Here is a 22,843-nt window from a genome sequence, read left to right on the forward strand (position 1 = left end):
GCTATTTTTACTGGGTTTCTTGAGTTTCTTAAAGACCACTAAGATACAGCTGAGGATATAATGAAGTTATGTGAAATATTTGCAGAGAGTATACCCTAAGGTTTTTTCTTATGATCTGTAAAATACTTAAAGTGAAAATACATCTTCCCCTTCTCAGACACGCATTTATATGAAGTTACTTTTTTTATGTCTGTTAGATTTAATATGATTTCAGAAATGTGTCTCTCTGATGACACTCAAAAGACTCAGAACAACCAAGAGTCAGATCACAGCAGGTCTCTTTTTAGGGACCTGAAAAGAATAGGTAATTATATGGTAAGATTTCCCCTTCTAACTATGTTTCATAAAAGGTTATTTTAATACACTGAAAATACAAAGTAAAGATAAGCGAGTTAGTAAAAGACTACTAAACCTAATCTTAAACAGTGGGCTAGAGAAAACATTTCTAGCCAATATAGTTTGCAATTAGAAATCACAACTAGCTAAAGGAAGAGTTGCAATTTTTGTTAATTCGACTTCATGCTACTTTGATGTGAAGAGAGCTTGATACTTGCAACTGCCAACATACCAGGATTTAATGAGCACGAGGAGCACAGACAATTACTTCTCAAAATGATTAAACATAACTAAACTTAATTACATTGACAGGCATGCTCAATTCACAGATTTTCTGAGGTCACATATTCTTCTGTCAACAGAACATCTATATGCTCCAGAAACAAGAGCAAGGACAACATGCTGTTGCCACATAAATGTATTTTAACAGAGTTTGGAAATGTACTGCGGCACAATGTGTTACAAGCATAATATCTACCCCTGATAAATAAAATTGAAGATAAGGTTAAAGCTATTAAAGTACAAATGGGGTATCCCAGAGAATAGAGAGTTGTCAGAACAAATGTGCATCTGGAATGGATGGTTCTTGATATGCATGTATTTTATATAATATTTTATAATTTAAGGAACAGCTTCCATTTCCAGAACGATACTAGCCTCTCTTGCCCTCCTAAATGCATTCACTTCCCAGTCTACAAAAAAAAAAAAAAATCCAAAAATGACTGACTAAATGAAGGCATGTTTGAATGTAATACACATGCACATGCAATAAAAGACTTATTTCTCTGAGATTATAAGGCACTTCTCAAATGCCTCACTGTACTTTCAGTTAAGATGATGCCTAAACTTAGCTTGGTATGAGATCAAGAAAACAGTGAAAAACAGACAAATGAAAATGCTCAACACAAGATACATAAAGTCCAGAAATCAGACATGCAGCTATTAAATCCAAAGCTTTAAGACTGTTTTTTTATTTACTTACATGTTACGGGACAAAAATCAACCAAACTTCAAAGGAGCCTGCTCCCTCAGAGCCAAACAATCACATCTACAGTTGCTGTCAACTGGAAAGTGAGCATCTCTAGCTGTGTCTCCTCTGAAATAATCCCAAACTGCCTGTTGTTCCAGGCTGTGCTCAGAACCTCTCAGCACCACCAGCCTCTCCTCCACAGAGCTGTGCTTACAGAGCTCCTCTCCCCCATACTTCTGCAGCATCGCCTACTTGCCTACTGCACTAATGGTGTCCACAGGCGTGGGAGGTCAAGTCAGCACATGCAGGAAACAGAAGGCAGAGGAAAAAAAAAAATCTACAACCCCAAATCCAGATGCTACACTTTTCAAGGCTGCACAATTTCCTCAAACTAGCTTTTATTAGCAATAGTTATTGTTCATCTGGTGAGCAGTCCCAAATCACAGATATAAAAACAGAAATCATTTAAATTCCTGTCATACATAACCACAAAAGCACATACAATGTACACCACCTGAACTTAACTGTTAGGTTTGGGTTTTCTTTACTTCTACATCTATTGGGGATATCAAAAGGGTCAGACAAAAAGCTCTGACGGTAATAGGCACCCTCCAACAGAAAGACAGCAATCAATTACAAACCATTTGCAGAAATTATAGACCTGTCACAGACTCGTTTACAGCTGCAGTCTGACTGCCTCTGATTGCCAGGCTGTTTTCCACCCTTGTACCTACAAAACCAGGACAACCTCAGATAATTTTTAAAATGACACTAGCAGACCTGCATGTCAGCTCAAGAAGTGCACTGCAATACAGAATGGGCAATTACTTCAGCAAATCATGCAAAAGCCCTAATAACTGCTGAATCTGACAAATTTGAGGCTGGAGGGAGGACAGGGAGCAGACCTGTCCATTTTCCCCTCTTTTTTTGAGCTTTAATTGCAGCATGCAATTTAGAGCATTGGAGCAAATTTAGTGCATTAAAAGCAGCAACTAGTGTACATCAATTGTTCTCTGTGTATTTAAATCCGCAGAACTCTCCCTAATTTTCTGGCACCTGGTGTATTTGACACAGGCAATCAGGACTGGCTTTGTTCTTCTGCTAGAGCAAAGCTGATGCCCCAGAATCTCCTCCCCATCTCTGTGGGAATCCCCTTGTGCAGCAGGAGATGGGCTGAGGACCCACAATCACCAGGTTTCTCCTTATTCTCTAGGGAAAGGGCATAAAATCACCTGTACAAGACTGAAGTAGGTTATGAAGTAACTAATAAAGTAAGATTAACAGCTCCTCTTAGTAAGTATGGTTAAAGGCACAATGTATCTTCCTATTCCAGTCTTCTGAGTTTTAACATTCTGTCTGATCTCTACCAATTTTTCATACAACCCAGCACAAGACAGTAATGTATTCCAGAACCATAAAAACTCTAACGTCATTCCTGTTATGCAAGGGTGCTAACACAAGTGTTATCCCAAATTTGCTTGAAGATACAACCAACTCATCAACAGAATTTAAAAACACACTTCTGTTGTCAGAATGGCAATGCCAGGTAAAATCATGGCCACCAACTCAAAAACACTACCCACACCTGCAGTTGGGAGGTTCAAAACAATATGCACTTCAATTGGACACAGGTTGCAATTTGCCTGATTCAGGGCAAAATGGACAAAAAGCTGCTCTTTGGAGACCATTGCATGAAGGTGGGCACTAATTCTGGGCATTCCTGCCTCAGCCCCCAAAGTCCTTGCTGAGGGAAGGAAAACCATTAGTCCAGCCATGTCAGATAGAAACTGCAGACACATAAAGGGTCTCCAAATTAGTGGGTGGCAATCACTGTCTCTTGAACACTGCACCTCTCCAAGCCTGTAGCCCAGTTTAAAACAACTGACATAGTATTGCTATGGTCACTGCAATATTATCAGTAAGCCCTGGAAAGATCAGCCAAAAGAAAAGACAAAACAAACTGAATCAATTAGAAAGATGTAGCAGCTTTACTGTTCTTTGCAGGAACTGGGTTCAAGCCACACAGAAGAATGAATTTGACAAGTCTCCACCTGCTTGCCATTTGCCCCCATCACACCGCTCCTGCAGATGCAGCAGCTGTGCTGTAGATGCTGTCAGGGTGACCTCAAGATACTAAAACACCAAGTACAGCTAATATGCATACAATTTTTTTCACACTAATGCCATATGGTAAATTCTTTCCAACAAAATGCAGAGCATTAACGCCACAACATTGCCTTTTGGTTCATAAGGATCGTTGTGTCAAGCATTTTCTTACCCTGAAGGGTGGATCAGTCTTCTTCCTGTGTGGCACTTGGTCCAGAGTGCCATCAGTACTGCTCCTTTTCAAACTGGATGTGATGTCAGGCACGTTACTAAAGTCTGCATTTGAAATAAAACACATAAACAAATTAGATGGTTATAGGACAGAAAAAGGAAAAGTATTTGCTCTTACCTGGTGAACACGTTCAGTGTCTAGTACAATTACAACAGCAGGAGAGGATCACAGAATCAATTAGACTGGAAAAAACCTCTAAGACCATTGAGTCCAACCTATGACCTAACACCACCATGTCAACTAGACGAGGACACTAAGTGCCATATCCAAAAAAAATACAAAATCTGCAATCATCTTCACCCCTCAAAAAACAATGGGAGAGGTCAAAGCAAGGAGCAACGATGCCTTGAAACTCTGCTTTCCAAACAGCAGCTGGACATGGGAGAGTGTCTGAAGCAATGTGCATATCTGATCTACCAAAATAAACGTAAGGCTCTTGCTAGCAGCATGCTTTTGAAGGCAGCACTATCTATAATCAGCACATTCTGTGCTGAGACAACCAGTGAAGATTATTAAATGCACTCAGCAGTTCTCCTTGGATGAACACACCATTGTTCAACATGACTTAGTCCTAAATCCTTTAAAGATTTAAGAAGAAAAGAGAATTTTGCCCTGGAACAAACACCATAATTCATAATACAGACACAATCCCTTCTTCTTGCAAATACTTTACCAATTTTCTCAAGTTTGGAGTCCATCTACATAGTAGCTGGCACAATGCAAAAACCAGAGCACTGCCCTGCTCCACTTACTGATAGACTGTAGCTTTTGGTAACATTTACATTTAAACTCAAGAGCTATCCAACAATGCTGAGCATTCATTTAAAAATCATGTTCTTTCTCTTTATATTTCCTCAACTGGCTGCTGAAAATCTGCAGAGATGTTCACGTGGAAATTCTAATTAAAAATTCTAGAAGTGAAGAAGTGATTTTTTATCTGCAGTATTATCAATCCATGTAGCTGAAAATTATAAAGCAACCAACAAATTTAAAAAAAAAGGGACAGAAAAGATAAAGGAAAAAGGATTTGCAGCAACCTCAGATGCTAAAACAGCAATAAAATAAAGGGGAGGGTAAAGTTTGCTGCTTTGTTTCCTAGCCTTTAAACCTCCAGAGTATAATTCACACCACATTACCACATTTTCAAACTCTTTCTCAACACCTACAAATTCTGAAGATTTATTTTTAAGTGAAAGGTAAGAGTCTTATTTAATCGCTAACACCAGCAACTGAAATGGTAATTAAAACAAATACCACCCATCTTGCAGTAATATCATGACAGCTTGCAATAAAGAAATTGGGAAGGACAACAGAATTTAGCTGCCTGGGTGTTGCTGTTCTCCTGTCAATGCAGAGCAGGACCAGTTCCTCTCAGAGAGAATTTAACCACATGGACTGAAGCAGAGAGGAAAATGGGAATTTTAGGCCCAAAAGACCACCTTGCAACCCATAAAGAGCCTTCCTGGTAAGACAAAGTATGGCTGACAGACTCCAGAGGCAATTCAGAGAAAGACATGCAAATAATTCAGCACAATATCAACTTGGGTTTTTCTATCTGTTATTAAGGTGCTCAGGTCAAGCTTAGCATCGAGGCTGACATTTTCCATCCACATGCCAAATACTTGACCACCTCCTCATTTCCCTATCCTTACAGAAACAAGGTCTCATCACTTTTCTCCCCTCAGGCTTTTTTACCTTCTGCTCCCAGTCAGGTGTGCCTCCTGATATATAAGAGCCTGTGTAACATTCAATACCCCAAGAGTTATCACTTTTGCAGAAAAAACACATTTTATATAACTCCACTCAAGCCATCCATCATCTTTAAGACCTTAAGAAAGAGTCTGTCTTGTCTATTTACTTTATTATGCTTTTACCTCTCTTCTTCCACCAAGCCTGAATAATTTTCTCCTTCCCTCTGGACTTTTAAAGTAATTTTGAGGCTCTCTTCTGTCTGTGAGTACACATGAATGCCTATTGACTTCCACCATTGTCAACTCCTGCGTAAGCCAAGCCCTAAAACTTAAATTGACTTTTAAACAACATTTTCTTTAGGGTAAGGTGATGCCAAAGATATTATTTCCTATTGCTTCCCAGATGAGATCTTTTTACTTGCCCTCAGGGTTTTAATGCCCTTCTCCCCTCCTAAAAGCATGTACCTGAGCTATATTTTGCAATGGTATAAAGGATGTAGAGTTGGATCTCAGGTAGTTAGCTAAAGAGAAAAAAAACCCTATTTCCCTGATTTTACAAATCATTTTACAAGTGATCATTAAACATATTTGTCCTTCATGAAGCAGTAAAACTAACTTACACAAGCAATGAAGTGAGAGCATAAATGTAGGAAGAGGAAAACAGGGTAAAAGAATCAGCAAACAACATTAACAGAAGCAATCAGGATAACAACACCCAAAGCAGGCAAATAGAATATTGTATTGCTTTTTCCAGATGACCCATCTTTTTCTGCCTTTACCCTCATTTTGTTTTTCCTTTGTAGTGTACAGGACTGTCAGAGCTAGGGCTATATAGCCTTGCCCATTTTTATAGCATTTGTTGTTGGCAGAATGAGTTGCTGACGATGGAGAAGCAGCAGTAAATGTTATTTTAAATAGCAAAACCTAAAAAAAGTTACACGGAAAGAATCCAAGGTGAAAAAAGACATCCTACTGCATCCCACATTGTATGCAGAACTAACATGGGGAGGGAAGTAAGAAAGGAAGGAAGGATGTATGGGTTGTTGATCAGTTTAGCGTTCCATATCCTGTCTCCTCTTCCTTCTTTTGCTGTGGAAGGGGACTTCCTTTGGATCTGCTCCTGCAGATTATTCCCAAAAAGCACAGAAGCACCAATATCAGCTGCATAGCTCAACCCCGCCCCCCCCCCAAAAAAAAGAGGTAGTATTACAGAATGAGTAATTACAAATGCAAAGCTTAAGGACATAAACAGAGCAAAAAGTTCAACACTGAAATTCCTTCTACTTCCAGTGATAAGTGCAAGGGCCTAGGAAAGCCAAACCATACAAAATGTATTTTCTTTAAACATTAAAATTTGGATTTAGCTCTACAACAGAATTCACATTATCAAAGATGTTCACCAATAATAATGTGAAAGTGTTCTCTTACAGGCTGGTTAACCACTATTCTTTCAGGTAAAACTAGCAACAAAACTGTATAGAATTTGCACAAGACAAGAAAGATACTATCACTGTACAAGTACAAATTTGTTCCAGTATATATTATTCTGGTTCTTTGCTGGCCAGGAGGATGGAAAAGTATGCAGGGAGATATATGTTCCTAAAAATCATTGAAATTCAAGGTCAAACTACCACTTCCAGGCTTTTTTTAATCATTATTAAAAAAAAAACACCAAAACTCTGATGTTACTAGGATTATGTTGCTCTCTACTTAAAGAAAACATGGACTACTTCACTGAAAACATTGCTTGAGAGGCTTTCCAGCATAGTAAATGGTGAGTGTATCACAGCTAAATCTGCCCCTACAGCTCCATTACAGTAGTACATTTGATTTATTCTACTGACATACTTGTTATAAAGCTGTCTGGAAGAAAAATAGGACTGATAATAATGAGTTAAACAAAATATGGTTTAAATCTTTTAACATAATTTTTCTCTGCTGCAGTACACCTCTGTCCTGTTTACACATGCACTCATGCCTGCTGAGTTGAAATGTTTATCACTTTCAGCTGGGATACAGGAACCTCTGAAGCAGATACTTTTTTCCAGTCTAGTAAACAGGAGTGTTTCCAGAAAAGAAAATACTAAGTCAGTGTGGTAGGTTGACCCTAGCTGGACCCCAAATGTTCACCAAAGCAGCTCGATCACTGCCCTCCTCAGCTGAGCAGGGGAGAGAAATGTTATGAAAGGGTCATGGGTTGAGAAAAGCACAGGGAGAGATGATTCACCAGTCACAGGCAAAACCAAGGCAACTCAGAAAAATTAGTTTGTTACTAATCAAATCAGAGTAGGATAATGAGAAATAAACCCAAATCTTAAAAACACCTTCTTCCCAGACTTAACTTTATTCCTGATTTTCTCTCCCTCCTTCCCCTGAGCAGCACAGGGCATCAGGGAATGGGGGGTTGTGGTCAGTTCATCACACACTGGCTCTGCTTCTCTTTCCTCCTCATGGGGAGGACCCCTCACACTCTTCCTCTGCTCCAGCATGGAGACCCTCCCATGGAAGACAGTCCTGCTTGAACTTCTCCAGCATGACTCCATCCCATGGGCTGCAGCTCTTCACAAACTGTTCCAGCGTGGATTGCCCACAGGGTCACAAATCTGGCCAGCAAACCTGCTCCAACATGGGTTTCCCATGGGGTCACAGCCTCCTTCCTGCATCCATCTGCTCTGGTGTGGGTTTTCCACAGGCTGCAGGTGGATCTCTCTCTCTGTGGGCTGCAGTGGAACAGCTGCCTCACCATGGTCTGCACCAAGGGCTGCAAGGTCTGCTCCAGCACCCAGAGCACATCCCAGCCCTGCCTTCTTCACTGACCTTGGTGTCTGGTTTTCTCAGATATTCTCAGTCCTCCCTCCAGCTGTGATCATGCAGGTTTTTTTCCCCCTTCTTAACTAAATTATCCTAGAGGAGCTACCACCACTGCTGTGGGCTCAGCCTTGGCCAGTGGTGAGTCCGTACTGGAGCTAATTGGCACTGGGAAGCATCTAAAATCTTCTCACAGAAGCCACCCCTGTAGGCCCCTGCTACGAAGACTTTGCAACACAAACCCAATACAATCAGCTTGTAGCAAACAAGAGTAGCAACAGCAGATAAATGCTAGGATTCCCAGAAAAGCACAGGGGGGAAAAGAGTGCCTCTATGTGAAAAGCTTAAACTACATCACGTGAAATGCATACTAAACATTTTTCTTAGTGTCTAACAAAGAACCACCAAGTACTAAGAACACACTCAGCACCTTTAGTTACCAACAGCATCACCAAAGAATGCCATTACTCCTGCAATGTTATGTCTTGCTGGCAGGCAGGTAAGTACTCAATCATTCAAGAGAAGTTACAGTCTAACCACTAAAGATGCAGAGAAAACATACTTAAGTAATGTTCCTCACTGCTCAACATTCAATTAAAAACAGGCACAGAGCACACAGATGGGACAGTTGGTTTGAAAAACAAACACATCCAGCATATCCAAGAGCTCTATGCCTACGGGAATGTTTCTTCCCATGTTGATGCAGTGATACACGTACAAGTGGTGAATGTGGAAGTTATTCATGTGTTTGTGAGCAGTGAGGTACAATGGAAACTCATCGTCTAGCAGATGTGTGAGACAATAATAATCTCTGCTGCAATCCCAGCCAAGAATCCAAAGGAAATCAACTGGAAAACATCAACACCGACCATCCGGCAATTCATTTACCATAAAGAAGCCATCAGCAATTGCAAATGTCACTTATCTTTCTTCTTCTGTTTAATTAACAAAGAAGCCTTAATTACTTTCAAGTCATAGATGTTCTTACCAGTTCAGCTGCTCACTGCAAAGCCACAATCATCATGAGGAGAGAGTAGGAACTGAGGATCCTGTTTCTTTATTCATAGTTCTCTTTTCATAATGCATCAGAACTTGTTCCATTTCAGACTGCTCTCACTGATTTAAAAAAATGCCAAATAACCATCACAAGCATGTCAAGTGTTATCAAATGTCAAGCACTGTGTAGGTGGTGTAACCACCTCTTTTTTCAAACTATGGCAAGGAGGAGTGTTTCCGCCTGCCACTCCAAAGACAATGATAAATTGAATAAAAATTCCTTCTACATCTACATGAGAAGACAACACAGATAAATTAAATGTACTCAGTCTCTCACTCCAAGACAAACTAAGACTACTGCAGGGCATCATTTTCAGATCTGTGAGGAGCAGCAGCTCTGGGCACTACTTGATAACTATCCTCAGCTGTAGGAGAGAGAGGGCAAGAGAGATAAAGTCTCGTGTTTTGTCGGAATCAGGCAAGGGAACTGCACCCAGGTGAGTGGAGATACTTCATTAACAGTTAGCAGCTGTGAGTCTTTCCTGGTACCCCTGACTTCACCTGATCCACTTGCCACATCACCAGACATTCACTAAAACAGAGTCTGACTCTAAAGGCCATGGTAAAACCAGTCCCACAGGGCTTGGCTGAACCAGGCTGAAATATGTCTGTAATCAACAGGGATGAGTAAGGCAGGACAGGAATTAATGATCAGAAAATGGCCATGTCTGAGGTGGGTGTAAGCCATGCTGCACTCAAGCAGCTGAGCAGAGGACTAAACTTTAGCTCTCAACATATAAAACCTATATGAAATTGAAACTCAGGAGCAAAGATATCAATGAATTATTCAACTGATGATGGGAAAAGAGGATGAGGCTATACAGCTGGTGAATAACATCCAATAGCTATGCTTAAAGAAAGAACAAGAATTCTGGGGTAATCTAATTTTGGAAAATACAGCTCTATAACCTATGTAGTAACCTTAGGCTTTCACAATAAATTCAAGGAAAGAAAAATCAGAAATGTGAAGATAAATGGACTATAACATATATACATTATGGGTAAGCAGATGGTGTCAAACTAATCTGACATCCACCTTCAATAAAGTATTTTTTAAAGACAAAAATAAAGGATAAAAATAACCTTTTGGAAACTTAGTTTAAAAAGAAAAAAAAAGAAATAGGAAACTTTTATAATATCCCTGGGGAAATTTTTAGCCAAAATGAAAAGGACAGGAATTAAAACAAGACAGAACTGGCTAGCAGGTAAGATGAGAATAGATTTGTCTGAATTAACTCCTAGGCCTAGGAAAGGCTAGATTGTAGATTTTGTTCAAGGTGGGTTTGGGGGACTAATTTTATTTGATATTTTCATTATTTGTCTCAGCAAAGAAAGTACAATAGTAAGTACTCCAATTAAATACTCAAATCATTCAAAGTTACTACAGAGCATTAATTAGGAGCACAGCTGGAGATGCATAAAGGAGATGTGGATAACCTTGAAGATGAAGGCACAGTCCTCGAATGAAATCACATGGAAGACAGTTTCAGGGACCTGTAAGAACCATTGCTTCTATAAGCTGGGACTCCTGAGTTGGAAACGTGAAAGAAAAATGTGGAAGTGTGGAGAAGGGCTTGACAACATGTAGTTGTGAGCTAGAGCTACTTAAGCAATGGCAAAGGCCAGCAGATACTGACCAGTCATTCCACTGGCCAGGAATCTGTCTATGCTGGCAATTAGAAGACTGGTTTTCAACCATCACACAAATAAATTTCTACAACAGACTTACCTAGGCACAAAGATTGCAAACAATCTATTTTAAAATGGAATAGAATAAATGTATCAATAGGGTTGTCCAAAGCCATAACAAGCTTGGATTTGGCATGCTGAGTCTGGAAATTCCTTCCCATCCTGGGTTTATCTATCACCAGCATGGTACAAATATTACACAAATACATACATACATAATTTAGCTACACAGGTTAAAATAGCCAGAAGCCTCTGTCTCTTCAGTAGAGCACAAGAAATACTTTAAGTTTCATTAATACTGGTGCTTAAAGATACTGGCAAAGAATGTTTATGACTAAGAGAACATTTATTTCACAAGTGCACGTGGGTTATGAGCCCTGACAGTTGTCTTACCCCAGTTTCTTGCTCACTCCAGCTCTGATATTCATTAACAACTCCACTGCAACAAAATGATAATATTCTTGTTTGTAGTTCTCTGGCACTTGAAAGGGAAAGAGGATTCTCACTTCCTGTCCTCTCTGCTGCAGTTTTTAATCTGCAGTAGATAGATGCTGTAGATACAGTGGCATTCAAACAGTTATGATGGGCTTGGCCTAGTCTGTAAAAGACTGATATCCTGACATCAGATCAGAGCAACTGACAGCCTTTTTTAAACACTAGTATTGTCCAGTGATTTCAGACAGATTATGCAAAACAGCAATAAAGTGGGCATCAACTTATTTCTGAGAATAGTAATATGAATTTTAGCTTGAAAGAAAAATAGGATCCACAACTGTAAAAGATTGCAGGAGGTCCAGAATGTCCACTAGGAAAGAATGTATTCAATATTTTCAGTAATTCCCAAATGTTCTAGAAACCACCAATAAAACACAACTCAGCTGATCTTCAGCATGTAGGATATTCCACTCCCTGTTACAGAGAGTTTCCATAATCCCCTGTATGGTTTATCTGGAAATGAGATATTACATTTGGGTAATAAATTTAAGCCAAGTGTATGGAAAGCTGCATTTTTCATTGTTCTGCAAATTCCCCAGACTGAGCAGTTAATTATGATAAGCTTACAGTTATCATTTTCTAGCCAATGTTACTATCAAGAGAAAAGTAAACTTCCAAGAGAAGATAACAAATATTTCCAAAATCCCTGGTGCAAATAATACCAAAGTCTGAGCCAACTCTCAGAAAGGAACAAAGTTTTGGTGGTCTTCATGCCTTCAGACTTACTGAAAAACAGGGAGTGGTAGGTGAACGATTCCAGCACAGCCTGGAGAAGATAAATATCAGCATAATGAGCTCTAAAAATGCTCCCTCAGAGACCACCACTCATAACTTCAGTTAAACAGTTCAGCCTGGCAGGTAGCATGCACGTGCTTATTTCTTTTGGTTTTATACAACCTAATACATTTCAGGTTTTCAACAGTATATTTACTCCTTTGTAATGAAGTTGAGAAATAGGTCTGTAAGCATTCCTTCTGTATCCTTTTCCTTTCTGAAAAACTTCAAGAAATATCTTTCAAAAAGTAACAGTTGATCCAAAAGAATTTATTGAATGGCTTTCAAAAGACATTCTCACAGTCTCTGTTAGAGAAGACATCCAAGTTTCACCAGAGAGATGAAGGGTTCTGGGTTCACTAGTTCAGCTATGAATAACTCATATGTCTTCTTATGAGAGTTTTTATGGTCACATTTGATTTCTAGGCTGAAAACTGTCTCTAGGTAACTTCTGCATTAAGAAAACAGATTTTTAAGGGAAGGTGGGTAGATTGCAGCCACAGATGAGAAATGCCCATTGAAACCCTCCATATTCTCTCTACCACTTCAAGCTGAAAGCCACAGTAATTTGGTTCACTTTTTTATCTTCATTGAGGTTCTCTATGGATTTGGGCAAGAGACTGAGGTACGATGGACCCCAAGTGCAGATTCTTATTCATCTCCAATTAATTGAGTGTTCATGTTAGCTCAATTAATGGAATCTGTGTAAGTTTTTTACTATTACACAGTGCCAGTCCACTTTTTTCCCCACAGCTGGTACTCACAGTGTTCACTCTAATGCTGGAGTAAGCCCAAATGTATTTGCAGGCAGTAATTCTGGTTACTAACTGTACAGCTTTCATGCTGCTTTAACCAAAAGTTTAAAAGACACTGAAACACTAAATTTATTATCAATTCAAAACCACCTTCCTCTTTTTGCCTAGGAAATTTTCAAGTTCTTCTGAAAGCCTTTGAACTAACTTCAGATAACAACAATTAGCTCAAGTTCTTATTGCTATATTATCATGACCTGAATCTACTACCACTAGTAATTTCAGTCTCTAGAAAACTGAATGTTAGAAAAACACAAATAAAATTAACTGAATTTAGTAATTCAGAAACTATTAAGTCTCTGTAAGGTATTTTGGCTTTTATCACTTTTTGGTGGTCTAGATATTTTGTAACCTATTTTGAGACTGGCGAGAAGGTATACTCTCAGGTTAGGCTGTAACAAATGACTCCTTGGTGTAGCTGGAAACTCATTCAGGAATCCTTTCCATATGTTAAAATCTGGAAAGAAAATTAGCATACAGCTGTCATAACATCAGACTTCCTAGACAGGATTCTTAAACACAGAATTACTAGAGACCTGTCACTAACTAGAGTAATTGTTACCAAACAAGACATGCAATTACAGACCAGCCAAGAAGATTCCCTTCATGGCCCCTTTCACCCATATGTTTTGGCTTCAGGGAGCAAACTATGAAACATCAGAAGGTGCTTTACATGCTTCCCAATGTACAATGCAACCCAGCTGCTTCTATTTGCATATGTGATACTGCCTAGACAAAGAGAAATTCCTACTGCTGGCTAGAATCTGAAATGATCAAGCTGGACAAGTCTTTCTCCTTTGTTCTCACCCTTCAGTGAGAAAGTGACACTTCTCCTTTTAACATTCCACATTTTCAAGTATAGAAAAAGGCAGTATGTTCACGCAAATATTCTTGTATCATACAGCTTTCTTAAGACATTTTGGGCGACATGCTGAACAGTGGCTTCACTCCAATCAACCACCTACTTGTACAAGTTTGACTTTCTATAGGCTGCTTTATGCTCTTATAATTCTTTTTTTTTTCCTAAATATCTACAGCAACATCCATTTTGATGCTGGAGCAGAGTCCTTTAGATTCCTTTGTCCATTAACAGCTCACGGTGAGGCTAAGTCATTTGACTCATTAGCTAATTCAACCATCAATAGGAGATACAAATTAGCGACACAATAGGAAATAGCTGCCTGCACTTCTGTAGCAACGCCTGATTAGCCCCTGCATCTCAGTGGTTTGTTTCTATATAGTTATTTAACATTCTAAACTTTCTCTGGTTGGGCAGCTGTTCAGCATTTTCAGTTTGAAGTTTAACAATTCACACCGGCTTCTCAGACTATTATCTAAATGCTTTTGTTTCCTAAGTGTGTAACAAATGCCTCCTTCCATACACTCTCACTGGAGGCCAGCTAATGCATCACCCTGCAATTCCAGTTCAACAGCTGGAGATGTGTGCCTGCAGCACGGAGGAGGAAGACACAGCAGAGCCCAAACTGGCTCCTCAATGCCACCATCCTCTCTAAGGCAGCTGCCATTAGGTCTTCCAGGCTACAGCTGCTGGACATGCAGGGGTGCTGTTGGGGTTCCCTCTCCTTGTTTTTGCTGCTTCTGCAGGATTGCTCACATGGGAATCTTTGGCTGCCCTCAGAGGTCACTTGCACTGGGGAGAGCTGGAAAGCAAATGGAGCTAGCCCTGCCCAGGTTTTAAGTATATCACCTCAGCGGCACATTTTCTTCTCCATCTCAGATTTATAGGCACAAAAGTAATGAAAACAGAAAGAAAAAAGGAGAGGAAAAGTTACCTACTTAATAGTTTAGCAAGAGTTTGTGGCTAGCTTAGACAGTTTTTATGATTACTCAACCTACCTTACCTCTGTGAAACACAGAACATCTGCTGTTTGATGTGTTTTAAATCATGCCTATGACACTAGTCTATATGTGGATGTCTCTAACTTTATCATAATTAATAAACCTCCTTGCTATCCATATTGTCACTCTACAGAATTTAGTAGGAAGGGCAATATGATGATTTATGCCTACATATCACTGAGCCAGAAGGTGCAGCTATACAGGGTTTAATGAATTTTACACCAGGAAAAAAAATAACCCAACAATTTGGCCCACTGACTTCACAGGGATTAAATCATAGCAGCATTTAGCAAAGCAGAACAGAATGCTCTTCCAGTAAGAAAGCACAACGAAGAGCATTTTATAGCATAAGCAATTTTTTAATTTGGTGCACACACATCTAGCAGAAAGCCAACAGGACAGTTTGTCAAGTGTCAGCAAGAGCTCATTAAACTGCCACTCTTGGGAAACACTTGGATTGCAAAATACACAGTAGGGCAACAAGTGCTCCAATGGATCCATCTTCTGAAGAGAAAAATGCTTTCTCTGAATTGATCCCTACACTGCTACAGTCCCAGGAATTGTCACAGGTCAGACATAGTCTTTTCCCAGCGATTCACAAGAGTGCAGGACAAAGACACTGGTGTCCACAGTGCACAAACAGCCTGGAGCAGGAGCCAACCCTCCACAGCTGTCCAAGACTACTGTCAACACACAGCCCGCCCCTTGCACTTGCTCTGACGAGCATGTCCTCTCACATCTTTGTGGTTTCCCACTGAATTGGGCAACAAGTAAGGAAAAGAAAGCGCAGCAGAGTCATCTATCTTCAGGCAGATAAGCAATCATGCTGCACAGACAGATACATGTCTGTGTTACAGAGAGGCTTTCCCAGTATGTTGCCCTACACCACACAAAACCATCTTATACCTGGTATTAGATCCACCAGGCAAGAGGGAGCAATGTGTGCAGATCTGCACAACTAACAGATATCAGGGCCCATTATCTAACAGGACTGTGGATGTCCTTGGGACTTGAGAAGCTAAGAAGCAATATTCAGCTCTTCTGAGCTCAAAGGAATTTTCTGTGAAAGAATAAAACCAGATTTCTTTGAGATCTCACACACAAAGCACAAGGAAGGAGATGCCCTACAGCACAACATAGAGAATTTATATGTTGAAACAGCATCTAGGCAAACAAACAGGACCTGATTTAGGCAGAACTAAGAGTAGAAGTCATTTTAGGAATGTTTTTCAGTTAAGTTTTAGTTCTACTTTAGTTTACAAAATGCTTTCAGCAATACATTAAAGACATTTACAAAAAGCTATGGGCAGACAGCAAGAAGCAGAGTGTTCTGAGCCAGTGGTCCAGGCACAACCCCCAGCTGTCGGAGCTAGAGGCCACCTTAGTGTCAACATTTTCCTAACTTTATCTCTTCTGTTAAGAAGGACACACAGGTCTTTCTGATACTCAGGGTAGGTTGGGGCTGAAAAAGGATGTACAGGGTGCTGTGTGGAAAGGTGTGCACAGCAACATGCAGAGAGACAGCTGGCAACAGAACCAACATCTGCCTTCCTTTTCCTCCCTCAAATCAGCGGTATCTGACAAAGCTGAATGGAGCAAAGTTTTCTGGAGAAGCAGTGAGTTGTAATCACACTTTACAGAGGCATCTAGAACACCTAGCAAAGTGCATTTGAAACAGGAAGTACCTTGGAATTGAATCCAAATCAGTTGTTATTATTAAAGTAATTTTTTTAATAATCTAGTCATATAAAAATTAAACTTGTGGCCAACTGATGTGCTTTGCTTTTGTGGGTGCTTACTAAGATTAAAATCAGATGCTGCACATGTCTTGGTGAACAGAAGAGCCACTTTCCATGTGAGGATTCAAACCACTGATCCTCCTCCTGAAGCACTGACACTTTGCAAAAATATCTCAATGTTTAGCAGATCAGGAACTAAAATGTAATTGCTCCTCTCCAGCACACAGCCCAGCCACTTGTCAAAAAGCATGAAGCCTGACTCTCTCCCTCCCTGACTCCAGCCATGCCTTTTACAGCACAAAATAGCTTCAACAGGAGTGACTCAAACCAGCACGTCCCAGACTACACTGCTGGCCAGACACTAGTGCAAGAGGAGGGAAAGCAGAGGGCAAAACCCTTGCTCCAAAGTAGCTAGAGCAGTGTTCTGTGTGCAGCTCAACTGAAAGAGAACTTGCTGCCTCTGAGAGTAGCACTCCTTGCAACCAGCTCTCCCCTGGCACCTGCCTGCTCCCTGCTCCTCCTCCTTACCTGGCTCTGGCCCTTGTCAGAACTCTGCACCCATCAGTTCAACTGCCTGAGTGTGGGGGCAGGGGAGGAAGATTTCTCCTTGATTAGCTGCAGGGGCTGCAGCAAGTGCTGCTGCCAGCACAGGGGTGGGAGGAGTGCTATGGGGCTAGAGGAAGAGGAGGAGGAGCAAACCTCCTCCTTGTCAGCAGCACCCAGGGCTTCTTCACTGCTCCTGGGACTGCGCCTCCAGAAAGAAACCCAGACCCTGCTCAGAAGGTAAGCACCCCACCCCCCAGGTGAGGAGTACAACACGGAGCACAGGAAAAATATGACCATTTATTTTTTACTTTTGAATTTTCTTCTTTCCTTTTTAAGTGGTTTCTTTCCCACTTAGCTCCCATTTAACTTTCTAGCCCTCAGAGATGAAAGTGTTTCATCAAGGAAACTCGTTAAAGCATTTCCAACCTTCCATCCCCACTTTTTTTTTTCTTTTTAATCACAGAGTTCTATTTACAAATTAGGGTTGATTTTAACAGTGTCAGCTAACCAGAAACAACAGCTTTTTTTGGCAAAACCACACTTTCTGAGGAAAAAGAAAATTCTGCTCAACTCTGACAGTAACTAACATTCTGCAACCAATTTTCACACCTACTAATGCTTCTACCTCCTGCCTCATACCATAGATATGGTATATCTATAGATATACGATAAACCCACACAGCATTGCCCTAAATATAGCTTCCAATTTTTGTGCCTCCTCTGTTGTTTTTCCTCAAATATCCATGCCATCCTAAAATGAGGCACTTTTTCCTCTTTTTTTTTTTTTTGCTCCACAGCTATAAGAACTTCATTGCAATTTCCTCATTTTTTAATTCTACATAAATATTTCTTTAAGTTTCTTGGCACTGGGGCTTGGAAAAAATTTAGTTGCTCCACATTTATGAGTGCATTTTTTAAAAGCATTTCATCTCATTTCTTTTCCAGGATAAGCTTATTACTCACCAAGCAGCTAAGCAGCAGGAACATAGTGGTGCCACGTGGGAGATCAAATGATACAACCACAGCAGGTCCAAAATACAGCTACAAGGGTATAACAACCTCTTAGAGAAAATGAATCATTCTCACCAAAAATTCCCTAGGAATAATTTTCAGGAGTGGCAGAATTAGTGGCTTTGGAGAAAGTCAATCACTTCCCTTCCATACAGTAAAAGCTGCCATGGTTTGTCACGAGGTATAATTGGGTATCCTCAACACAGCAGAATACGTAGGAAAAGGCATTCATCAAAGTTACTACAAACAATTACAAAACTGTAAACAAATGTGCACAAACTATTACTATCCAAGTTATATGAAGCCAGTGATTCATAACTTACTTTTAAGTAAGTTCTGTTTTGCTTTCACATGGTGGTCATCACCAACCACTAGGCAGGGCATTACTGTATGACTCAGTGCTAAAAATTTCCATTTTCTAAGCACTTTGTTAATTTTAGCTCATTAACCTCATAGCACTCTAGAAAGACAGGGTTAATTTCTAAAAACAGGGAAGCAACAGCAGAAGCATTGAAGTTTTTTTAACTCCTGCTATGTACCTTCAGCCAAACTGAGCTTGATTTTTTAAAAAGGTCCCCTCTTCCAGCACTGACTTTCAAGGTGGTGCTTCAGAAGAACAGACTCAATATGGACAAGCAAATGTTAGAAATTATTTTTGAAAACTGTAGTCTTAACAGTGACTCACTCAACTTTACTCAAGCAGAACAGTATTAAACAGGACAACCAGGGGACAGGTTTAGGAAAAGCATGGTTTAGGAAAGCTAACACATGTTTAGGAAAGCTATGTCCTGCTTGAACAACCTGACCTCCTTTAATGACAAGGTGACCCAACGAATGGATGAGGGAAAGGCTGTGGACACAGCCAACCTGGCTTTCAGTAAAGCCTTTGATTCGGCCTCCCACAGAATTCTCCTGGAGGAACTGCCAGCCCATAGCTTGGACAAGTGCACTCTTCACTGGGTTAAAAACTGGCTGGATGGCTGGGTCCAGAGAGGGGTGGTGAATGGAGTTACACCCAGTTGTAGGCCAGTCACGGGTGGTGCTACTCTGGGCTCAGTGCTGGGGCCAGTCCTGTTTAATGTATTATCAATGATCTGCACAAGGGATGAAATGCCCCCTCAGTCAGTTTTTAGGTGACACTAAGGTAGGTAAGAGTGTTGATTTGCTGGAGGGCCCGAAGGCTCTGCAGGGACATCTCTGGACCAGTGGGCTGAGGCCAGTGGTACAAGGTTCAGTAAGGCCAAGGGCCACGTCCTGCCCTTGGGTCACAACAGCCCCAGGCAGGGCTACAGGCTGGGGAAGAGTGGCTGGAAAGTGGCCCAGGGAAAAAGGACCTGGGAGTGCTGGAAAACAGCTGAGCATGAGCCAGCTGTGCCCAGGTGGCCAAGAAGGCCGATGGCATCCTGGCCTGGCTCAGCAATGGTGTGGCCAGCAGGAGCAGGGCAGGGATTGTCCCGCTGCACTCAGCACTGGTGAGGCCTCACCTCAAATCCTGTGTCCAGTTCTGGGCCCATCACTGCAGGGAGGACTCTGAGGTGCTGGAGTGTGTCCAGGAAAGGGCAACAGAGCTGGGGAAGGGTCTGGAGAGTGAGTCATATGAGGAATGGCTGAGGGAGCTGGGGGTGTTTAGCCTGGATCAAAGAAGGCCCAGAGGAGACTTTGTTATTCTCTACAACTCCCTGAAAGGGGGGTGTAGCCAGGTGGGGTTTGTCCTCTTGTCCCAGAGAGCAAGTAACAGGACAAGAGGAAATGGCCTCAAGCTGCATGAGGGAATGTTCAGGTCAGACATCAGGAAGTATTTCTCCACTGAAAAGGTTAAGCATTGGAACAGGATGCACAGGGATGTGGTGGAGTCACCCTTCCCAGTAGTGTTCAGTGAACAGCTGGATGTGGCACTGAGTGCTGTGGTTTGGTTGACATGGCAGCATTTGGTCAAACATTGGACTCAATGACTTTTAAGGTGTTTTCAACCTTAATGATTCTATGAATTTCCTAAAGATTGGGTATGAATTTAAGAGTCCTTGACCTACAAATCCCTGCTTGGATCATTAAATATCCCCTCCACTAATCTAAAATCTTATTCAATTCCTGAGTAACAGGACACAGAACAGTTAAACCCTTTATGATTATCTATTAATTCAAAGTAATGCCATTTTCTTCTGTTTCCATTTGAACTGATCAGGTAATCAGACACTAAGCACTGAATTCAATTAACATAAAAGTTCTTCTCACGAAGCTTAATTTAGAACTATTTGTTCCCTTTCAGAATAAAATAAATCTTCCTTAACTGCTTTTAAGCAGAAAAGCAAATACACTATGTCCCTTTATCCACTAGTGCTTAAAGTATAATACATACTACAGTAATTTCCTATTATAATGGAATATTTGCACAGGTTGCAAATTTATCCCTGAGGAATGAGGAATCTAGTGAATGGACACATACATTTATTACACTGAATACTCGAGGTAATGCTGGTCTATAATATCAAGCCAACAAGCTTGATGATAGCCCTGATATAATTATGTAATTAATTAGCTCTATCATAATTTTTGGTTTATGACACTAACTTTTATGTGCCACTAGTCAATTTAATGGCATTTTAAATTGAAATAAGGCCCCTGAGAGAGATGCTACTTACTGAATCACAAATCTTGTATTCAGATTTCTTTTAATTTCAAAAGATGACCTAATAAAATTGCTTTATAATTAAATCCACTCTAACTTCTCCTATGTGATTCTTTCTCTTCTCCCATTTTTAATTACGAAAAGAATTCCAATCAGAAAACACTCGCCATCGTAATTATATGCAAAAATCAGCGATCTCTTTTTGTATCTCTTGCTGCTCCCTTCACACAGCACTGCATCCTGGCTAGCTTTCCTGCAGAATTTTACTAGCACCCTCCAGAGTCATAGCGACGAAACTGCACCTTCTATCCTGAAAATCTCGTTAAATTTCCTTCTACCTTGTTTGAAAAATAGTCAAGGTGTGGGACGAAAGGGGAGCAAAGCCCCACGTACTTTCAGACAGACATTCACAAGTGTTCTGGTATGACAAGATGTGGTTCTCCAGTGACATAACATCAGATAAAGAAAGGGAAGGGAGTCCATGGCTTGCCTCCACCCCCAGGGGCAGAGCCCCTCTATGTGCACCTCCTATTTCCAGCTGAAAAGGCAACCCAGCAGTGGGCATTGGCACCTCCTTGGGGCTGGGGGGCTGTGATATCATCCAGGAGCACTCCTTACCACATAGGCACCTTCTCTGCCTGGTGCTCCTCACATCCCACCAGGATCTCACCCTGACATAAGCACTGTTAGGATACATCCTCCACCCAGTGCTTAAAACAGTGCTATCACATTGAGTAAGGAATGTGAGCAGGCAGAAGCAGAACAATCCCCACAAAAGCTCTTTCCATAGGCTTTATTCTGCACAATGGCCTCTGTACCCAACAGGAGCACCATGTCACCAGATGGGAGCAGAGCTCAATGACTCCTTTCTGAGGTGATGATGACTACTGCATTGAAGAAACCCTGAATGTAAGTGGTACTTTGCCACACAGAAAGCACGGCAAACACAGAACAATACTCTGCTTCTGAAAGCCATCACATCAGTTCAACCATTGATGCCTGGGAAATGGATGTGCTGGAGATACTCGAGATGACACAGAACAGTTAAGAGAACACTTGATAATACTGGATGGTAAAGACAAACAGATTAAAATATTATCATTTCCCTGCAGACATAATCATATTCTGTTCCATTTCTACTCCCTAAAAAATTAATAACAGACAGATATTGAGCACAAATGGAACTTAAACAGTTTGTAGTTGTGTTTTTAAGGCAAGCACACACTTTTGATCATTACTGAGTTTTAAAAAACAGTTATATTTGAAGTGAGGTGGAAATAATAGAATTATTGTCAATTTCTTACCATTTGCTGTGTTCTTTTTGAAGTTATCTAGAAACTCTTCCAGGAGCTGTGACTGGTTTGGAGGGGGCAACAAACTCTTTGGGTCTCTGGAAATGTCACCATCTGACCAGGACACACATAAGGGTTGCTGGGTACCACAATGGCTCGTTCTCACTGTAAGCATTACACTTCTGTCTGAAAACAGTAACTCCATCTGCCTGAGATCAAGATCAGACACAGCCTCTCCATTTATGCTCAGGATTTCATTGCCTACTCGGAGCCCTGGCAGCATGTGAAAGCAAAGGAAAAAAAAAAAAGGTAAGATAATATAAGAAGGGTAACAACTCAAACCTTGTGCTGACTTGCTTTTTATCTTTTTTGTTTGAATTCAAATACCCAAATCCTACCACAAGTCCATTAAACCAATGGGAGCTTTATTTGTGCTATAATTATACAGATTGACCTCATGCTTGCTTACTTTGATAGGTGCTACCCACAGTACAGCAATCAAGTTGGTTTTGTTTAAAGATGCTACAGAATTGGGTGGGTGGGAGAGCAGCACAGCTTTCAAGAAGATTAGAATAGAGGCACCTCTCACAACCAGATACCATCACTATACAGCACCATAACACATATTTCATCAGCTGTGAAGAACAAGGCACTAGTCACAGAGATCAAATTATTCATGCAAAGCTGCAACAACTAAAGATGGAGGTTTTTATCAGCTTTTATATAAATCTAAACAGTAGCAAGTGCTGTCTTTCTAAGTCAGCAAAACCAAGCAGATATTACCATCAGGTAGCAAATTC

General features: G+C 40.7%; 1 protein-coding gene across 5 annotated transcripts in view; it reads right to left on the minus strand.

Moving 5' to 3' along the window:
* Positions 1–22,843, minus strand: part of TIAM2 (TIAM Rac1 associated GEF 2) — an 87,308-nt gene that overhangs the window by 27,191 nt on the left and 37,274 nt on the right. For 3 of the 5 annotated variants that reach the window (XM_071434960.1, XM_071434951.1, XM_071434969.1), the window contains 2 exons: positions 22,056–22,316; positions 3,585–3,688 (listed from right to left, as the gene is read on the minus strand). In XM_071434960.1, coding sequence (XP_071291061.1) covers positions 3,585–3,688; positions 22,056–22,316 — 365 coding nt within the window. Of the gene's footprint in view, positions 1–1,318; positions 1,578–3,584; positions 3,689–3,761; positions 4,040–22,055; positions 22,317–22,843 lie in introns of those variants that run through there. The other 2 variants (XM_071434987.1, XM_071434995.1) reach the window with 2 other exon arrangements.

Source organism: Agelaius tricolor, unplaced genomic scaffold (genome assembly GCF_023055355.1).
Source record: "Agelaius tricolor isolate 1412-34295 unplaced genomic scaffold, bAgeTri1.0.p SCAF_1, whole genome shotgun sequence".
Lineage (NCBI taxonomy): Eukaryota > Metazoa > Chordata > Aves > Passeriformes > Icteridae > Agelaius > Agelaius tricolor.